General features: G+C 42.1%; 1 protein-coding gene across 2 annotated transcripts in view; it reads left to right on the forward strand.

Annotated features, from left to right (window-relative positions):
* Positions 1-20,984, forward strand: part of FAM193A (family with sequence similarity 193 member A) — a 201,302-nt gene that overhangs the window by 147,613 nt on the left and 32,705 nt on the right. For both annotated transcript variants that reach the window (XM_064286156.1, XM_064286155.1), the window contains exons 13-16: positions 6,583-6,834; positions 17,575-17,773; positions 18,820-19,092; positions 20,269-20,551. In XM_064286156.1, coding sequence (XP_064142226.1) covers positions 6,583-6,834; positions 17,575-17,773; positions 18,820-19,092; positions 20,269-20,551 — 1,007 coding nt within the window. The remainder of the gene's footprint in view (positions 1-6,582; positions 6,835-17,574; positions 17,774-18,819; positions 19,093-20,268; positions 20,552-20,984) is intronic.

Genomic DNA, 20,984 nt, shown 5'->3' on the forward strand with positions numbered 1-20,984 from the left:
TGGGCAGAACTGAGTGTCCTTTGATGTTTAAGGGCCATTTGTCTCCTTTTCCTTATCACCTGCCGCCCAGCTTTTGTCCTTTGCCCATTTGTCTGCTGAGTTGTCTTTAGCCTCTGTTCTGCGACCTCTTTGTGTATTTAGAGTGACTCGCTTTGCATAGCATAGTATTCGTTTATTATGTAATAGCACATGATCCTGTCCCATGAGTATTAACTATAGTCTCCTTTGAGGTTGTACCCCTTTCAATATATAATTGTATATATTGAGGTTTATATCTAGCTGGCTTAGAATTTGGCATTAGACTTTTAAAAAAAATGTTGTTTGGTGAAAGTGGCATTAGACTTCTTAATTTAATGACCCTTATTTTAGTGGTTGGTGACGTGGACTGAGTCGGTATTCCAGGTTCCCTTCCCAGTTATTAATTGGCGTATACTTGTGGGCAGTTTCCTCTCCTCTTCCTGCCTTCAGAGTTGGAATCACCATGAATAACATGTTCAAGAATTGTATAAGGTTGATAAACTCACCTGGAAACTGCACCAAAGGAAGCGGACTGATCTGATGCTCTTGCTGTCTCCTGTTCAGAGACGGAGCTTACGGCCTCTGCTTTAGCCCCTCTTGCATTGCTCACTTAAGTAATTAGAGGTTTGAATGTTTGTATTCAGGATTGTGGTATTCCACTTAAGTATGTCTGTCCCATCCTTTTTCTGACGAACACACGTAACTTTTGGCTATAAGAGTATCATTTTATGGAAGATCTTATTTTCTAAAAATAAGCCTAAAACAATACCAATTCTCCCTTTAGATTATGGGATTCGAATAAACCTGTTTTCAAACTTCTTTACCCAACTTTTCTTATAAATTTGCACACTGACTGAATTCTGGGTTTATAGGGTTTCTTGGCATCTTCTCCAGCCTGATCCATGCGGTCTAGTACATTAAATTTTAAGGTAAAGAGCCTGATTACTGTGTCACTCAGGGGTCGTGTAACTTTTGGAAAATGCGAATTCATATGTTTTTAACAGCTTTATTTATGGTTATGCAGCCATTACCACAATCTGCTATTAGGGTAGTTCTGTCACAGCAGTGGGTTTTTGTCACCCCAGGAAGTTTCCTCATGACCATTCAGCAGTCTGTCCCTGCACCTTCCCTCACCCTCCCACCGCCCGCTGCCGTCAAGTCGATCCCTCACCCTCAGAAGACCACTAATCTGCTTTCTCTCTATATCAGTTGGCCTTTTCCACCAATTTTATCCCAGTGGAATCATACACTGTTGAGCTTTGTATGTCTGGCTTTTTGAGTTTCATCCATGCTGTTTTATGTATCGATTGTTTTTTACTTGCTGGATATTATTCCGTTGTGTGAATACACCACATTGTGTTCATCTCTTTACCACGTGACGGACGTTTGGATGGTTTATAGCTTTTGGTTATTATGAATAATGTTATCGTGAACATTTGCGTGTAAATCTGTGTAGATACGTGTTTTGGTTTTTCTTGGGTGTATACCTTGGAGTGGATCGTATGGTAAATACGCACTTGATTTTTGAGGAACTGCCAAACTGTTTTCAAAACGATTGTGCCGTTTTACATCCCCGGCCGTAACACGTACAAGGGTTCCATGCTGTGCGCATCCTCAGCACTTGGCGTCAGGTGTCCTCTGGATTGTAGCCAGTTTAGTGGGTGAACAGTGGCATGACGTGGCTTTAATTTGTATTTCTCTAACTGTTAATGATGATAAGCATTTTTTCGTATGCGTATTAGCCATTAATGTATGTTCTGGGGTGAGAAATGTTCATTCGTACCTTCTGCCCATTAAAAAAATTGGGTTGTTTGTCTTCTTATTGAGTTGTGAGAGTTCTTTATATAATAGATACAAATCCTTTATCAAATATATGATTTTCGCCTACTTTGTGGCATGTCTGTTAATTTTTTTATTGATGTCTTTTGAAGAGCAAAAGGTTTTAATTGTAATGCATACCAAGTTACTAAAAAAAATTAATAGGCATGTTTTTGATGTCATATCTAAGAAAACTTTGCCTAAACAAAAACTTTGTTTTCTTCTAGAAGTTTCATAATTTTAGCTCTTAAAGTTAGGTCTATGATCCACTTGAACTTAATTTTTGTTTTTGGTGTGAGGTTAGGGTCTAAGTTCATCTTTTTTGCAGCTGGGTATCTAATTGTCCCAGCACTATTTGCAATGAAGATCCTTCCCCCATAGAATTGCCTTGATCATTTGTTGAAAATCGGTTTATTTGATCTCTGTTTATATCCTTACAGCCATGCTGTACTGTCTTGATTACTTCTGCTTTATAGTAAGTTTCGAAATTGAATAAGGTATGTCCTCCAGCATGGTGCTCCTTCCTTAAATTGTTTAGATTATTCGAGGTCCTTTGCATTTCCATGGAAACCCTGGTGGCGTACTGGTTAAGTGCTGCGGCTGCTAACCAAAAGGTCAGCAGTTCGAATCCTCTGGACATTCCTTGGAAACTCTACGGGGCACTTCTGCCCTGCCCAAAGGGTCGCTGTGAGTCGGAAATAACTCGATGGCAGCGGGTTTGGTTTTTTGGGTTTTACATTTCCGTATAAGTTTAGAATCACCTTGGCAATGGGTGTTTTCTTTTGTTTTTTGTTTTTTTTTTTTGGCAGTCTCTACAAAAAAGCCTGCTTTTTCACAGGAATTGCAATGACTTAAATATTTTATGTAATTCACCAGTGAAATTGTGTGAAGATATTGATCAGTTCAGGAAGAATGAAATCTTAACAGTATTGAATATTCCAGTTTATAAACATGGTGTATCTTTCTAGTTAATTGCTGGTATTGTGTAGAAATACAATTTCTTTTTTGAATGTTGTGCAACCTTGCCAAATTTGCTTATTGATTCTCGTAGGTTTATTTCTTGCTTCTCTCTCTCTCTTTGGTTAGATCTATGGATTTTCTACATACAAGATCATGTTGTCTGTGAATGAAAACAAATTTACATCTTCCTTTCCAGTCTGGATAGCATTAATTTCTTATTCTTGCCTTATTGAGTTGGCTAGCGCCTCTAGCGCAATAATGACTTAGAAGTGTTACTAGCGGACATGGTCGCCTTGTTCCCAACCTGAGCTGGACAGCATTCAGTCTTTGAACACTAAGTATGGTGCTAGCTGTAGCATCATATATGCCATTTTTCAGGTTGAGGAAATTTTCTCCAATTCCTAGTTTGTTGAGTGTTTTATCATGAATGTGTGTTAGATTCTTAAAATGACTTTTCTGTGTCTTTTGAGATGATCTTATAGTTTTTATCCTTTATCCTGTTACTGTGGTGTATTACGTCAGTTGATTTTTGGATATTAAAACACCCTTGCATTCCTGGAGTAAATTCTGTTTGATCACGATGTTTCCGTGTTGCTGGATTGGTTTGCTGACGTCTGTAGAGGATCTTTACATCTGTGTTTATAAAAGATACTGTTCCGTGGTTTTTAATTTTTGTGATGTCCTCTGGCTTTGGTATCAAGGGTAAAAATGGCCTCCTGGAATGAGTTGGGAAGTATTTCTTTTCTGAGGCAATGTGTGTGGGATTGGTGTTACTTCTTTCTTAGATGTTTTTTAATTCATGCATTTTGGGACTATGTTGTTGAATGTGTATATATTTTTTATAATTATTATATTTCCTTGGTATGTTGATGCTTGTCATTATGAAACGTCCCTCTTTTTCTCTAGTTATATTTCTTAAAGTTCATTTTATTGTGTATAGATATAGCGACTCCAGCTGTCTTATAGTTACCGTATGTGTGTTATGCCTTTTTTATCCTTTTAACCTATTTGTATCTTTGATTTTAAACTTTATTGCTGAATCTAAAATAATTGGGTCTTAATTTTTCATCTCAGTTTTTTGTTTGAAGTGCTTATTCCATTTACGTTTAATGAGTTATTGATTAGTGATATTTACATTTGTCATTTTGCTATTTTCTATATCTCATGTTTTTTTGTTCCATTTTGTAGTAAAAAAATTTTTTTAGTGTATCGTTTTAATTTCGCTGTTCAGTCTTTTTTTTTTTTTTTTAGTTATTTTCAGCTCTAGGAATTACAATATACCACTTATCATAATCAGCTTCAGGTTAATACAGACGTAACTTCAGTAAAATGAAGAAGCTTCGTTCCAATATAATTCCATTTCCTTCTTCCTCCTTTTACTGTTATTGTCCTTTGTATTGCATTTGTATACATCATAAACTTAGTAATACAGTGTTACAATTATTTGTAGAATTTTATAGTTTTCTAAGAAGAGAAAAAATATTTATACAATCTTTGATATTTACGAACTTATTTACCATTTCTGGACTTCTTCATGTCTTCCTTTTGACTCAAGTCTACTATCATTTCCTTTAAGCCTGAAGGACAGCCTTTAATATATATTACAGGGACAGTATGCTAACAATGAATTCTTTCGATTTTTGTCTGGAAATGTCTTTACTTTGCCTTCATTTTTAACGGATAGTTTTGTTGGAGATAGAATTCTTGGTTGTTTTTTTTTTTTTTTTTTCTTTTAGCATCTCGAACATGTCATTCCACTGTCCTCTGGTCTTCAGTGAGTTTGATGAGAAGTTAGCTGTTAATTGTATTGTTGTTTCTGTGATCACGATGAGTCATTTTTCTGTTGCTGTGCCTGCTCAGGATCTTCTCTTTATCTTTCAGCACTTTCACCATGATGTGTCTAGGTGTGTATATTCATATCTGTCTTAGGGTTCTTTGAGCTTCTTGGTTCTGTAGGTTGATGTTTTTCATCAAGTTTGGGAGGTGAAATTTTCAGCTGTTATTTCTTCTTATACTTTTCTTAAACCTTTGTCTCTACTTTCCTTCTGGGGTTTTACTGCATATATGTTGATACTCTTGATTCTTTCCCACAGGTCTCTGTGCCTCTGTTTACTTTTCTTTAATCTTTTTTTTTTTTTTTCCTTTTTGTTCCTTAGATGGGATCATTTATATTCCTTTGTCTTCAAGTTCATAGTCTGTCTCTGCCATCTCAAATCTTCTGTTGAGGCCTTCTAGTGAAGTTTTCATTTTGGTTATTATATTTTTCACCTCTAGTGTTTATATCTAGTTCTTTGTATACTTTCTTTGTTGATATTTCCTATATGTTGGATCTTTGTCCCCATATTTTCCTCTAATTCTATGAACTTAGTTTCTTCTCATTCTTCCAATATATGTATAATGGCTTCTTTGAAATCTTTGTGTACTGAATCCAGTATCTGGGCTCAGTCAGTCAGTTTCTGCTTTTTATTTTGACTCTTTTTTTGTGTATGGGTCACACTTTACTGTTTCATTGCATGTTTCGTGCTTTTTTGTGGTTGTTGAAAACCAAACATTTTAGATAATATAGTAAGCTTGCGTTCTGATAGTCCCCTCTGAGGGTTGTTTGTTGTTTTATTGTTTTTGTTATTTTCCAGAACTTAAATTGAAGAATTTGTATATACCTATTTTTATGTGGCTGCTGAGGTCTCTGCTCAGGCTGTTCCTTCTTTTTGTTTTTAAGCTTTGCTTTCTAAAGGTTGCCATGTGTCTCCATAGCTTATTGGTCATCCAGTGATTTGGGCAGAGGTTCACTCATATACATTGAGCCCATGGGACCTCTGCTTTTTGCTCATGCATATACATATGGGTTGGGAAATGCACCAAATTGTCAGCCAGCTGTCAAGTCAACCCAGGTGCTAATTTTCCTCTGGGCTTTCAGGTTTCCCCTGTACGTGTGCTGTGATCTTGTAATCAGTTAGTGATGTGTGGAGAGATAGGCAGTTCTTCCATTATGCTCTCCTTTCCAGGTCTTCCTGTTAGATTTCCCTCTGGCCAACCTCTCATGCCAGCCAGGACCCTAGCCTCCAGCTAACACCTTTTCCTAACAACATTGCAGTGGTCTTTTGCTGTCTGCTAAAATCAAGCCCACTCTGTCTGTCAGCAGGCACTCTGCTCTGGTGGGGCTGCTATTTCTGCTGATTAAACTGGGAGGGGAGCCCTCGCGAGTGGAACAGCTCCAGGCAGGAAGGCTAGACCCCTGTTGTTCTAGACTTTGGTTGATTTCTAGAGTCTCAAAATGGTTGTTCTGGGCAGTTTTGTTAAGTTTTACATTTGTTTTGGGAGAGAGGGTTCACTGGCCTCTTCACCATAACTGGAAGTCTTACCTCTCTGCTCACATTTTGACAAATCTCTGTGTAACTGTTGGTCAAGCAGTGTGATCCCAGTGGAGTATAACCATCTAATGGTTTTGTTTTTCTTGATCACAGCTCTCCCCTTTTCACTGTGCTCTCTTTCCTATTCTTTTCTCCGTGCTCAGATAGGCACAGGACACAGATTCCTATGGCTTCTACCTCAGCAAATACCCAGCAGGGGGCCAAGGTGCTCATCTTGCCCTTACAGGCTTCTTCAGTCCCAGTATCTTGGAACCCCTCATTTTTCCTCTCAGGGAGGGACCTGGTCTACTCGGGGAATCGGGACGAGCCCTGCTCCTTTGTGTTTGCTGTCTAACTGCTCTGCAACTTTTATTTGTCATTTTCAGCAGGTACCTATTACAGATCTAAGCCAGTACTATTTTTTCTCTCCTTTCAGGCTGAACAAGCTCAGAACACTTGTGAATGTCATGTCTGTAAACAAGAAGCCTCTGGGCTGACGGCATCAGCAACAACAGCAGGAGCTCTTCCTTCTGGCCACCAGTTCCTGAGCCCCGAGAAGCCTACACACCCTGCACTTCACCTCTACCCCCATATCCATGGACACGTACCTTTGCATACCATCCCACATCTGCCTCGCCCTCTTATCCACCCCACCTTGTATACTGCGCCCCCCTTCACGCACAGTAAGGTAAGTCAGGTCAGAGAGGGCCCGCGTGTCACCCCTTGCTTAGAGCTTATAGGAGCACATATTTAAAAAGACAGAAATCTATAAATTGGCAACTTGAATGGGACAGCATCTGCTTTTGATAGGAAGGTCTGCAAATGTTTTCTTTTACCATAATCTCTTAAGCTCTTGGAATTTGAATCTTTAGAGTTGTAAACCCAGTTATTGAAAAAAAAAAAAAAAAGGAAGTCATGGCTTGTTTATTCAGAATTAACTAGACTGTAAAGAGTTTTTCAGGTGATGCTGGTGATAACAGGTTATACTCAGGGATACTTCATGGACGTGGCTTCTGTCTACCTGGGCGTCATTCCCATTCTCTCAACTCCGAGTCCCAGTGACCTGGTTCTTTTTCTTAATGAGATGGGTAAAATTGTTTGAATATAGGATGGATTCCCTAACACTGGCTGGGTTCTACAAAAAAAAAAAAAGTTTTTTTTTCAGGCTCTGTTAAATGATTCTCTATTCTAAGCACAAAAACTAAGGGCTTTTAGAAACACAAAGCTTAAAGGAGGAACAGTCCAAACCCATCTTATATTTTGCTTCTGGAGTGAAAAGTCTGCTATTTTCTACTTTAGTTTGGAAGACTTTGGTAAATTTTGCATAGCAGAACCTTTGTCCTGACCCTGTGTTGGCCATTGGGAGAGCAGCAGTGCAGTAGAAAACTGTGATGCCGTGTGGCTGACCGAGAGGTAGCTAGAGGGCAGGCAGCGTGGAGCCTGCCGGAAACCATGGTGCTAAAAGCCTTTGCAAGAAATAGAGTGAGGATCTCCAAAACCTACGTGTTTGATTTTTGTGTATTCGGAGGACCCCATGCTGTGTATGGTCCCTTCAGCTTTGCAGGGAAGTTTTTAGGTTGATTTCATTTTTGTACCTTAGCTGGCTTTTGGCTTTGCCTCTCTAGCTGTTTTAAACTGACCTTTGTTGACTCTTATCATGAATTCTGATTTTTTTTTTCTACCACTGATTTCGATTCAATGGTAGTGGTAATTAATCAAAATTTCCCCCAAACTCTGCTAATTTACTATTTGTCACAGTGATTCTCAACTGGGAAGGAAAGGAAGAACATGGCACAGAATGGGCTTTTCGAAGCTACACGTTGGTCTTCCTTTCCCAGGAAGCATTGCTGGGAACAAGCTCACATTACCAGTGGGAGTCTGTAGCCCATACCTGGGGTTTGTTGTTTGGATGGGAGGGACCCAGGTGGGAGATCAATAACCACTGGTTTAGAATAGAATAGAATCAGTCACTTTCCTTTATGAATACTCAGTACTATCGTGATTTATACTTAAATTTTATCAGATTGAATGTTGCTCACTCTGGACATTTTTATGATGTCTATTGATAGGACATTTTTAAACAGCAGTTTTCAGGTATGCATTTAAAACCAGGCTGTTTTCATGGTCTGCGTAACCTATAGGCTCTTTTCTCTTGGTTGAATGTGTGAGATTAGGATGCTGTGCATACCTTATTCTGACCTGACTGGAGCTCTATTTTCTAGCACAAAGGAACTGCCTCAGGTGAAGATTATAGAATGTTCTGTTGTACTTCTTTTCTGGTATAAACTATTCAAGAATCTGTTTCCTAAAAATCTTTAAATGAACTAGTGAAATCGAGTATTCCTAAAGACTATTGGGATTCCATAGCTTACTTAAAAATCAATTCTTTGACATGATTTTTGGCTTTTTCTCAGAAAGTTATGGGTAGTCTGCATAAGGGTAAAAAGAGAAGAAAAACATTTTTTAGAAGCATTATTTGTATCTAGTATCTATTTATTTTATACCTGTTAAGCTCTGATCTAGTAGATAGATGTGAAGGATTCATGGGTAGGGAGGCAGATAATGGAGCTGAAGCCACGTGTGTGATGGACGTAATATAGAGATTTTGGAATTTATGATTTTTAACCTTTTTTTGACACTTTGCTATTAATGCCAAAAATGTTTATCAGTTCATTTCAAAATACATTAGCTGGGTGACATTTTTATTTGGAAAGATGAGATTTAATTGGCAAAATACTTAGCAGATCTTGCAATAAGCAGTGTTGTTTGAGTTTGTTCGAGTTAGCTGAAACGCTATGGATGTGTGTGTCGTGATGACACAATGTGTTAACAAGCCCGTGGGAGTTGGTAGAAGCCCCTTCTAGAGAATGAATGCGCTGTGTTTCGATGACACAAACTTATCTTCAGTTATATCAGATGACAGTGGATTGTTGTTGTAATGTTTGAAATATAAGGCTTCCAGTTGAGGCCAATTCAAAGGTGGCAGGCAAAGATGGGTGCTGAAGATGGGGTAGCCGTTGCGTTGAGGCGCTTCTGACCTGCCTCTGTGTCTGCAGCCATTTCTGCATTGCTGGGGCTGTACAGAGTTTCTGTCCTGGTGAAATCTTAATGAACTCTTTTAAGACTTTATTTCATAGTAGTTTTAATTCATACCTTGGCCATTGTGGGCATATATTTAATACCTCAAATGCTTAGAATGAGTACTATGAAAATTTTATTTTCTTGAAAACATTTTGATATTTTGAAGACTCTTTTCAAATTTCTTACTACCAATGATACTTTTAATTTATATGTTGAGATATAGTTTATTTAAAAGTTAAATATAGTTGGAAGTGAAAAGTATAATAATGACTTAATAGAATAAAAATGGTCCCATGGAATTTAATTTCCAAATATTTGGGGATTTTCTAGCTATCTGTTATTTATTTCTAGTTTAATTCCATTGTGATCCAAAAAGATACTTTGTATGATTTCTGTTTTCTTGAATTTGTTAAGGTGTACCTTATGGCCTAGAATGTGGTGTCTCGAAGAATGTTCCATGTGAGCTTGGGAAAAATGTATATTCTGCTTTTGTTCAGTGGAGTGTTCTATCAGCGTCTGTTAGATCAGGTTGATTGACAGGTCAATGTGTTCTTAACTGATTTCTGATTGCTTGATCTCTCAGTTCCTGACAGGGTGGCGAAGTCTCCAACTGTAGTACTGGGTGGATTCATTTCTTTTTCCTTTCCGTTCTGTCGCTTTTGCCTCATGTATTTTGATGTTCTATTGTTGCTAGGTGCATACACGTTTAGGATGTTATGTCTTCCTGAAGAACTGACCCCTTTATCGTTATGTGATGCCCATCTTTATCCCTGATAATTTTCCTTGCTTTGAAGCCTGCTTTGTCTGAAATTAATTAAATGAATTAATCAAAGCTTTCCTTTGATTAGTGTTAACATAGTGTAATTTACTCTGTTTACTTTTAATCTACCTGTATCTTTATACGTAACGTGGGTTTCTTGTAGGCAGTATATATTGGGGTTTGTCTTTTTATCCACTCTCATAGATAGTCTCTGTCTCTTAATTGGTGTATGTAGACCATTCACATTTTTTATTATTGATATAATAGGGTTAATATCTACCATATATGTAACTGTTTCTGTTCTTGCCCTTGTTCTTTGTGTCCTTTTTTTTTTTTTTCCAGGCTTTTTATGCCTCTCTGCTTTTAGATGAGCATTTTATATTACATGTTATCTCCTCCCTTAACTTGCAATTATACTTTTAAAAGTATTTTTAGTGGTTGCTCTAGAGTTTACACTGTATGTGTTAAACTTCACTAAATTTATCTTCAGATAACGTTATTTCACGTCTCATGCTTCATCTAGGGCATTCCCAGGGCCTCCCTCTCATCTCTTGTGACATCATCATCATTTTCACTTATCCATATTTTATAATCACACAATGTGCTGTGGTTATTATTCTAAACAATCATTTTTAGATAAATTAAGAATAAGACAAGTAAGCTATTTTGTTTTACTTTTGAAGGGTAATTTCACTGGATACTGAATTCTGGGTTGGTTCTCTTCTTTAAACACATTAAATATACTTTATTCCACTATCTTCTTACTTGCGTGGTTTTTGACGGGATACCTGTAGTAATTCTTATCCTTCTCCACTATAAGGAAGGAGGTTTTCCCTCACTGGCTACATTCGAGATTTTGTCTTCGGTTTTCTGCCCCTGAATATTTACCTAGTTGTAGTTTTTTGTTATTTATTCTGCTTGGTGTTTTCTGACCTTCTTGCTCTGGTGTCTGTCCTTAATTTTGGAAAGGTCTTGGCCATTATTCAAGTATTTTTTCTGTTCTCTCTTCTCCTCCTAGTATCCCAGTTACACACATGTTGTGCTTTTTGAAATTGTCCCACAGTTCTTAGATATTTTGTTCTTTTTGGTTTTGGGGGGGAGGGGCATTAATTTTTTTTTTTTTCTTTTCACTTTTTGTCTTGATTTGAAAAGTTTCTGACCTGTCTTCAAGCTCACGGATTGTTTCCTCAGCTTTGTCCAGTTTACTGATGAGCCCTTCAAAGGCATTCTTCATTGCTCTTATAGTGGTTTTGTTTTCTAGCATTTCCTTTCAAATCTTTCTTAGAATTTTCATCTTTCTGCTTAAGTTACTTGTCTGTTTTTTCATGTTGTCTGCTTTTTCTGTTAGAGCCCTTAATATGTTAATCATCCAAAAAACCAAACCAAACCCGATGCCATTGAGTTGATTCCGACTCATAGCAACCCTATAGGAGAGAGTAGAAATGCCCCATAAGTTTTCCAAGGAGTGGCTGGTGGATTCAAACTGCTGACCTTTTGGTTAGCAGCCAAGCTCTTAACCACTCTGCACCAGGCCTCCATGTTAATCATAGTTATTTTAAATTTCCCATCCGATAATTCTAATACCTGTGCCATATGCGAGTCTGGTTCTGATGCTGGCTTTTGTCTCTTCAGGCTGTGTTTTTTCTTACCCTTTGGCATGTCTTGCAATTTTTTGTTGAAAGTCAGACATCTTGTATTGGGTAATATGAACTGAGGTAAACAGACTTCTAGCGTGGGAATTTATATTAATCTGACTAGGAGTTGGGCTTTGTTTAATGTTTGCTGTAGCTGTAGGTGCAAGAGGCTTCATACTTCTCTAGTGTTTGTGTTTGTGTTTGTGTTTGTGTCTTGCTTCCCTGAGTACCCCCCTTAGAGAAGAGTGTGTCTTGCAGCTCTTGCAATTCACTTGTTGTTATTTTGGAGCCTTTGTTATGAAATATCCCACAAGGGCGTCTCTCTCAGACCTTTACCATGAGAACTTGGTGGGGTTCCTGGAAGTAAAACCCATGAAAGTGTGGGGATCCCCCTAAAACTGCAGCTCCAGGAGTTTCTCACTCTCACATGGTCCACACTTAGTCTCTGGCAGTTGGTGAAAATTATCATTATGTGTTCCTGCCAGTTTATGGCTCCAGCTTCTCTGCTTCAGGTAAGCAGATAACTGCTGTGACTGTGGGTTCTTCTGTCTCTCCAGATTTCAGAGCAGCAGTTTGCCCTGCAAGCCAGTTCTCTCATGGGTCCAAGAAAGGTTATTGGTTTTCAGTTTGTCAAGCTTTTTCTTATTGTAAGGATGAAACTTCCAAAGTCTTTACGTGTTGGAGCTGAGACTGGAAGCCTAAGTGCCATGGAATTTAATTTAATGTTTTTTTACACATCGTTTTTTCCCCCTTGAGATTCTAAGGGCCTACACACAGAATTTTAGATCTTTCTGGTTCATCTGTTGATTTCTTTCTACCTGAAGGTGTACGTGATATGAATTATCTTGAATCAGCTTGATTATTCCAACTTAATTTTGTTCTATATTTGTATTGAATTTCCTTTTTGCCATCCTTTTGCTTTTAAGTTTTCTTTGTTTTTATGTTTTAGGTATGTCTCTTTTAACAGCATATTTCTTTTCACCTAGTCTGACCATCCCTGTTTTAATGAGGCAGTTTAGCTCATTTATATTAGTTGTGCTTATTGATGCACAGGCAGTCCAGTCCCCGGATTACAAACGAGTTCTTTCCTAAGCCGGTCTTTAAGTTGAATTTGTACATAAGTCAGTACAATTTGTATCTACTGTCAGTCAGATGTTTGTCGTAGTGCACCTTTCTGTGCATAAAAAACATTAAAGAAACGCAGATACACTAAAAATCTTCAGCATGATAATAACAATGATATTTTGACGTGCATCACAAAGTAACATCCGTTTGTTTTTACGAACCATTGTATGTACCTGGAATTTTTAACATAATAGACTTGACGAGGTTTGGCTCGTAACTTCGGGTTGTACATAAATCAGACTTTTGTAACCTGAGGTCTACCTGTATTTGGAATATGCTTGCTGCCTTCTCTTTTTCTTGCTTTTTAAACTATGCTCCTTTTTTGTTTCTTGCCTTTTTTTGTTTTTTGAGATTTCCCCCATTATACCATTTCCCCCCTCTACTAACTTGAAAGTTATATTGTTCTATTATTTCTGTTTTATTAGTTACTCTTGAAATTTTACCATGCATTTTTGCCCTCAGATCCTAAGTTAACATCTCAGCCCTGCTTCCAAATAAAGAAGACCTTAAAACACTAACTTAATCAGGGCCCTTCTAGACTTAGGTGTTGTCGTGGTCTAATATTTTAGTTTGGTCCTTTTTGAACTCACTACTTTATTATTTTTAATTATCATCACCATTACCAATATTATTAGTAATGCCATTATTTTATACAGATAGTGTTTAAATTTACTTATGTGCTTACCATTTTATTTGCTCACCATCCTTAAGTCTCAGACCATACTTATGGGACATTTTACTTTTTCATCGGAGTATATCACTTAGAAGTTCCTTAAGTAAAAATTTAATTCTGGTAAAACTCTGGTTTAGTTTGTCTGAAAATGTCTTTATTTTGCTCTTGAATGATTTGCTTTGCCGAGTATAGAATTCTAGATCGATAGTTATTTTTACTTACTACTTGGAAGATAGTCCACAGGCTTTCATTATTTCTGTTGAAAAAAATCTGTCTTTATTTTAATTGTAAAAACAGGGACATAAATCTGTTCCAATTTGGAGATGGTATCATAATCTTTGGTCTGTGTCCTATTTTAGAGGTACTGTTCATTTCTTTGGGCCTGAGAAATAGCAAGGCCAAAGCAAAGGTGGTACTTCCTGCCTCTTTATCATCTCTGGGAGAAATATTGAAAAACCTCAATTGAGCAGTAATGCAGAATAGTCAGCCATCTTCATTTTCTGGTTAGCTGGGGTATAGTTAGAGCCCCTTTTTGTTTGAATGTGCAGTGTTGGACGCCTCTCTCCAGTGTGCGTGCACCTCCTGACTTGGTCTTCCTCTCTCTTGGCTCATGTTTGAGCACACAGGCCCATGGTGTCTGGAGAGGTGCAGGAATGTGTACTTCATGAAAGCATCTGTCTTTGTTTGAGCTTGTGTCAGAGGTATCACTTAGAGCAAAAATTTGCTTTCCTGTGAATAACTTCTTTGTGTCAACGTTGGAAGACAATTTAAAACCACTGTTAATTGAAGCTTTGTGTATTTGTATAAAGAGTGAAATCAGTGTTCTAATTCAATTGCATTATCCATTTGAGAGACTTATTTTATGGCTAAATTGTTGCTGTACTTATGTGACCCAAGAATGGTCTAGTTGACAGATACTTTCTTTTCCTGAAGAAGACCCTTAAGCTGTTGAGGTCAGTAGGCATTTTGTGCAGAATTGTTTATAAAAATACAACTTGTTGTTACTGACCCCTCCTCGTTTCTGCCTTTTGTCTCTACAACTAGAATTGCTTTTGAACAGATGGGCTTCTGAAGAAGTATATATATGGAATTGTAGAGTCATTAACTTAAGTTTCCAACATTACTGTTTTGTAGATGCGTTCCTATAGAACACCTGCCCTGCACAGTCATGCTGCTTTATTCTTCTCAGCTAAATCCTGCTCAGCAAGCATTTATTGAACATCTAGTATGTGCCAGGCCCTGTGCTACATGCTAGGAAAACAAGAATTAGTCAATCCTGGTCCCTGTTTTCGATGCGCCTGCAGTCTAAGGAGAAGACAAAATAATAAGCATAATAATAAATTTAAAAAACTAGAAACTATGACAGGTCCTAATAGAAACTGTAGCTGCAAAGTAAGAGTAACACCAAAGAGGGGGACTGTTGAAATGAGCGCAGGGAATGGTGTTGCAGAGGAGACAACGGCAGATGGGGCTTTGAAGGGTGAACAAGAGCCCTCTGGACACCAGCTGTCCATTCAGAGTGGCCAGCCGGCCCTGAGCCGTGACATCCACGTATTAAAAGCAGACAACTGACGACCTCTCTTAGGAGGCTCTTGATAAATATTTAAGTAGCTTCAGAGCACTGGCGTTGCCTCTGCTGTTCAGAGTTTACCAGCTGGACCAGCTTGGGGGAGCTGCTCTGAAACCCAGAGGCATGCAGTGCGAGGACGCTGACTGGTTTACATCTGTCAGGAATTTCTGCCGCTCCTATATAGTCCCTACTTGTCATCACTTCCCTCTTAGCTAGGCAGCACTTAGCTTATCACTCCTTTGTAGAAACTGGTATCTCTTGAAACACGATTTTTTTGTCTTCCTTGCTCTTTGCCCTATGGGACTCCCCTGCCAAAATAATATCAGGCCCTTGCTTTTATCCTTGGTGGCCACAGAAACAGGAAGACCTGTCTTTTTCGGGTTTCCAGTCTTAAGATGTCTGCTCCAGACTCCCCTCCCCTCATTCTCCTCGCTGAGTCCTTTCCCGGTCAGTGGGTGCCCTAAGTCATCCCAGCCCCAGGTTACTCCCAACTTCATCCCTGCGTTCAGAGCACTGGCTAGAGCTCGTTTTTTTGTTTGCTTGTTTCTTCCTTTCTGTTCAGGGAATGCAGTCGTGTAAAACGATGATAACCCTCCTTAGCACTCATGAACACTTACTTCGGGTTAGATAGTGTGCCAGACCCTCAGTATATGCTGTCTGTTTATTCTTACCACCACCCCTGAGGTAGGTACTACAGATGAGAAAACTAAAGCCCAAAAAGACTGAATAATTTGCCTGAGGTCACACACAGTAATTACTGACCTAGACGTTCAGCCGGTAGCTGTCGTCTTGGTAGCACCAGGGTTCACCCTCTCCTCTCCGCCTTCACCCCATTGCGTCATCACTGTGTGTCCCCTGACTGACTCCGTAATCGCTCACCCTCTGGCTCACCTACCGTGTTTCTCCCAGCTGATATTGCGCAAAAAACCGTCAGATCCTGTCACTCTGCTACATAAAACCCTCTGTGGGTCCCTACCCCCTTCAGGACAAAAGTCATACAGAGTTGCCCCTAATTTGGCCCCCACTGCTCTTGCCCTGGAGTGTTCTCAGTGCAGCCAAGCAGAGCTGAAGGGCACCCAGTCCTCACCCATCTGAGCAGTGCTGCTGTTCACATACACGTGCCATCCCTGTCCTCCAGGCCTCTTCCCTGCCACCCTCTCCCCCCAAGCCTGAGCCCTCAGGATCTGCTGAAGTGTCACCGCTCTTGGGAATCCTTCCCAAACCCTCCCACCAGAGTTTATAGCACTCACTGCTCCTGTCTGCCGCAACTGAGGGTCATCCTCTAGGGCAGGGTCTGTATCTGGGCCTTCCTTTGTTCTTGCAATAAATAAATACCTGTTGAGGAAAAAAGTGTGTGCTTAGCGTTGACACATGGCTGGGAACAGCGAGGGCCAGCAGCCCCCAAATGTTCGGTTCCTTCATGATGCTTATGTAATTTGGAAGCTGAAACCAGTAGGTATACAGTGAGCCTTGAATTAGAGCTGTGGTACATGCTCAGAGGGAGAAGTTTGGGTTTCAGTGTGTTCTGTGGGCCCTGGGCTGGGGAGGGAGGGAGCAAGGGCAAAGCAGCTTCTCTGGGGCAGCGCTGTGTAGGCTGAGGCCTGAGTGGAGCACAATGTGGGGTTGAGAAGGAGCTAGAGAGCTCAAGGGCCGAGAGGTAGCCGAGGTAGCCTAGCGGGGGCCGGGCTCCGTAGGTCCTCTCGGCCACGTTAGGGACTTTGGATTTTATCTTACGCGCAGTGGGAAGCCATTGCCGCCTTCTAAGCGGGGGAGTGACATGATCGTATTTACATTCAAAAAAGATCACTCTGGCTGCTGTGAGGAGGTGGATTGGGAAGAGGCCCGAGTGCAAATGTGGAGGCTATTGCGCTAGTGCAGATGGAGGCAGTGGAGCTGCCCAGAAGCGGACGCTCAGGAGCTCCTAGGAGGTAAACAGACAGGGCCTGGTGCCTGGGGGTGGAGGGGGAGGGCGGGCCCGAGCAGCTGGCCACTCAGGCAATACTTGAGGTGGCCGCTGGGCCACCGTCACCCTCCCTCGTCACCCTCCCTTGGTGCCTCCAGACCAGGGTCCGCCCAGCAGGCCCCAAGGGGATGTGGTGACGAGGTGGCTCCTGGGCAGCAGCCTCGGCTTCAGAGCTCGGCGTAGACCCGGTCAGTTCTTCAGACCTAAGTGGTACCCTCCCCCACGCGTAAGAGAACAGGGAACAGGATTTACCATTTTCATCAGTGATTCCAAAGCTGACTTTTTAGCAACGATCATTAACATGTCAGATGGAGAATAAGCCACAGGAGCAGATCTTCTGCAAGTGGACCATGTCGGAAGTGTGATGAGGGAGGACCATTAGACATTACCAAATTGTCGCAAGCTTGTTCAGGTGTGTTCCTTGAGGCATCGCTGCTTTCAAACCCTTGTCCGGTTGGAATCTGATGTGTGATGTAACTTAGAAACACCTCACGCCAGCACTTTGTGAAATGCTCCCCTACACGGGCACCGGCGCCCGTGACCACGCGTCTGCTTGTAGCGTAACGACGTAGGTGAACAGAATATTAATTTTGATATGTGATTAGAACATTTTTTTTTGTAGGCTTTACCGCCAGCACCTGTTCAGAATCACACAAATAAGCATCAGGTATTCAGTGCATCTCTTCAAGACCATATTTATCCGAGCTGTTTTGGGAATACTCCAGAGTGGAATAGTTCTAAATTTATAAGTCTTTGGGGATCAGAAGTGATGAATGATAAGAACTGGAATCCTGGCACTTTCTTGCCAGATACAATTTCTGGTAAGGAATTTGTTAAAAATTTCTTAAAAAGTTTTAAAGTAACCCGAGCTGAGTAGACTGCCACCATTGTTGTTGCCTTCCGGTAGAAGGCCTAGAGCTGTCCAGAGCCGGCATGCAGCGGGTCTGGGCTGTGTCTCGCCCTGGACTCTGTGTCTAGTGGGGGCCCCATGGGCCCCGCCATCCCGCTCCGTCCCCGCGAGTCTGCCCAGGCTGGCCCACCGCGCTCACTGAGCAGAGCAGGCTGTGGGCTGCATGGTGCTTGGAGGCACAGTGAGCCTTTCCCTCAGCCCCGCCCCTATTGGGGCCTCTCCCCCCACCCCCCCTTACTAAGGGCTGTGTCTCCAGGGTTCTGAGTTTGGCTTTTGACATTAACTTGGCTTCCTAGCAGTGGTGACCACCAGACCCAAACCCCATGCACAGGAGGTGGGGCACAGGCAGCTCAAGTCCTGGGACTTGCCTTCCGTCCTCTGATGCCTGCACTGACCCTACATGGGACCTGTCCCCTCAGACAGCTTCCCCCGCACCCCTCCCACATGGCCTCAGCTGCTGAGGCTCAGCTGTTACCGCAGTGGCAGGGCCAGTGTACACTCAAGAGGGGCCAGCACCCACGCCTCATCTGTTTTCATGTGGCGGGAGCCTGCGGGGGTCTCTCCCAGCCCCTGCATGTGCTCAGAAAACAAGCTGGACTGTGCATCCTGATCTGTGCTTGGGAAGGATTTCTAGCTGTGTGACCTTGGGCAAGTTGCTTAGCCTCTCTGAGCCTCAGTTTCTTCATCTTTTGGATAAGAATAATAGTACTGACCTCAGAAGTTAGTTTCAAGACATTCAATGAAATAACTTTTGAAAAGCACCTAGCACGGGAATTGGCACATAGTAGGTGCTCAATGAATCTGTCTTAGATGAAGAGCTAGTTGACTAGCACTATCCCTGGAACCCCAGCTCCAGTAGCAGCCCCAGCGTTAACGTTTAGTCAGCAGCATGTTCTTTAGGTTTTGGCTAAATTTTATGTCTCTTTGGAGCCTTAATTTTCCCGTTCTTCTCTGAAGGGAGTGATCTGTTAGGGGCAACGCTCTCAGAAACAAGGCCTGAAGCCCTTCCACCTCCATCTAGCAGTGACACACCTGCAGTCTCGGATAGTAAAGAGAAAAAAAATGCTGCAAAGAAGAAATGCCTGTACAATTTCCAGGATGCTTTTATGGACGCTAACAAAGTTGTCATGGCAACCTCGTCTGCCACATCCTCCGTCTCCTGCACGGCCACCACAGTGCAGTCCAGCAACAGCCAGTTCAAGGTGTCGTCCAAGAGACCGCCTTCCATAGGTAAGGCTGCCGGCTGCTGGGGTCCTGGCCGTTGTTCTGCCTTTTTGGTTCCTTCTTTGTCATTGGCCTAGCCAGAGGTGTGAATGTCCTCAAAGTTACTCACCTGCAAAGAGTGTGGTAGTTAGGACTCGGGTGGGAATTTTAGTGGTGGTCCCTTGAGGCTCTGCGATGCAGTATCTGGAGGGCCTCTGTACCAGTTGTTCTGTGATGAGAGAGGCTGTCGTTACCTTTTGGGCACAAGGAGGCCTTCACTGGAAGCTGTGTCAGGAAGACAAGATGGGTTGTAGCATACTAAATAAAGTCAGGGACCAGAGGACCTGTGAGGACACGCGGGAGGGAGTAGGGTGTGCAGGCTGCTCTTTGCAGAAGCTTGCCGGCCACTAGCAGCATCAGAGAAGTAGGGACGCAGAAGTCACCATCACGCAGCCATCATTGATTCAGGTAAGTGCCACCTGTGACGTTGAAACCTCTGGATATCCGCTTGGGAACGCGCTTGATCCACAGTCTGAGAGCACGGCCCTCACATGACTGGTCAGCAGTATGTGAGCAGACGCATCCGCACCAGCATGGACCAATGGACAGAGGTGCTCCCTGTTGCAGCTGGGTGGATTCACACCAAAAATGACTCACACGAATCTACCTAAATTGATTAACGAGGAGACAGGGAAATCAGATTGTGGGGCAGCTGGCCCAGACTCAAAAAAACGTCAGTGTAGTGAAAGGGGGAGAAAAAATGGTTAAGAGGCTGGGTTTGGGAAAAAAGCTGAAAAGGACACTTGGGATAATTGGAAGCGTGAGCGCGGACTGCACATTAGGCAGTCACATTGTGTCCCTGGTAAATGCCTTGACGTGGCGATGGTACTGTGATCACACAGAGAAAAGGCTGTCTTCTCAGGCTCACACCGCAGTGCTTAGGGGTGAATACAGCTTCCTTCCAAATATTACACCAAGAAAAAAGTGGGTATGAGAAATACCATGAACATGACAAAGTGTCAGCAACCAAGGATGTTAGGTAAGGCTTAGGGGTGCTCATGTGTTGTTCCTTCAGATTGCCTGTAGGTCAGAATATTTCCCAAACAAAAAGTTGGTGAAAATTTTTTCATTAAGAAAAATATGGATGACTGATGTCTTTTCTTCAGCCATCAGAAGTGACTCTCGTGGCATCTTTAAACACAGGTGAGGTCTTCCACGGCATCAGCAAGGAGGACCCCAGACACTCGGCCCCAGCCGCGCCAAGGAGCAGCCCCACAGGGCTCGCGCCACTTCCTTCTCTCTCTCCTGCTGCGCTCTCACCGGCTTCCACGCCTCATCTCGCAAATCTCACATCCCCGTCGTTCCCCAAGACTGCTACCCCAGCTCCTGGCTTCGTGGACGCACGCAAGAGCTTCTGTCCTGCCCCTGTGGCACCCCCACCCCCCACCACGGACGGCCCCCTCAGCGCACCTCCCAGCGTGTGCAGGTGAGCCCTGGAGGCCCTTCCGGAAACGGAGTGTTGTTCCAGGACAATGCAGTGGGGGGCAGGCAGGGCACCCCAGCAGAGGCCACAGTCAGGGTCAGGCCCTGTGGAGGGCAGTCTGCCCACAGGCAACAGCAAGGTGTGTGCCTGGCGTGGCCCTAAGCTGTATTTGTTGTACATTGAATAGAATCAGAGGCAAATGTGTAAAGTGTGTCTAGAGAAGCACCAGGTGACAAACACCCAGGAGTTTACAAAGAAAACCACCCTACCCTTGGACTCCCCTGTTTGACAGCCCTCCCTTTGAGCCCCCTGTTTGAAGTGGTGGTGGGAGGGGCCGTCGCGGAGAGCAGACACCGTGCCGCAAGCCTTTCCTGAGCGAGACGCCTGCCTGGTACGCATGGTGTTTATTTTCTGTAAAGCCCTGGTGCTGAGTCCA

This window comes from Loxodonta africana, chromosome 5 (assembly GCF_030014295.1).
Source record: "Loxodonta africana isolate mLoxAfr1 chromosome 5, mLoxAfr1.hap2, whole genome shotgun sequence".
Lineage (NCBI taxonomy): Eukaryota > Metazoa > Chordata > Mammalia > Proboscidea > Elephantidae > Loxodonta > Loxodonta africana.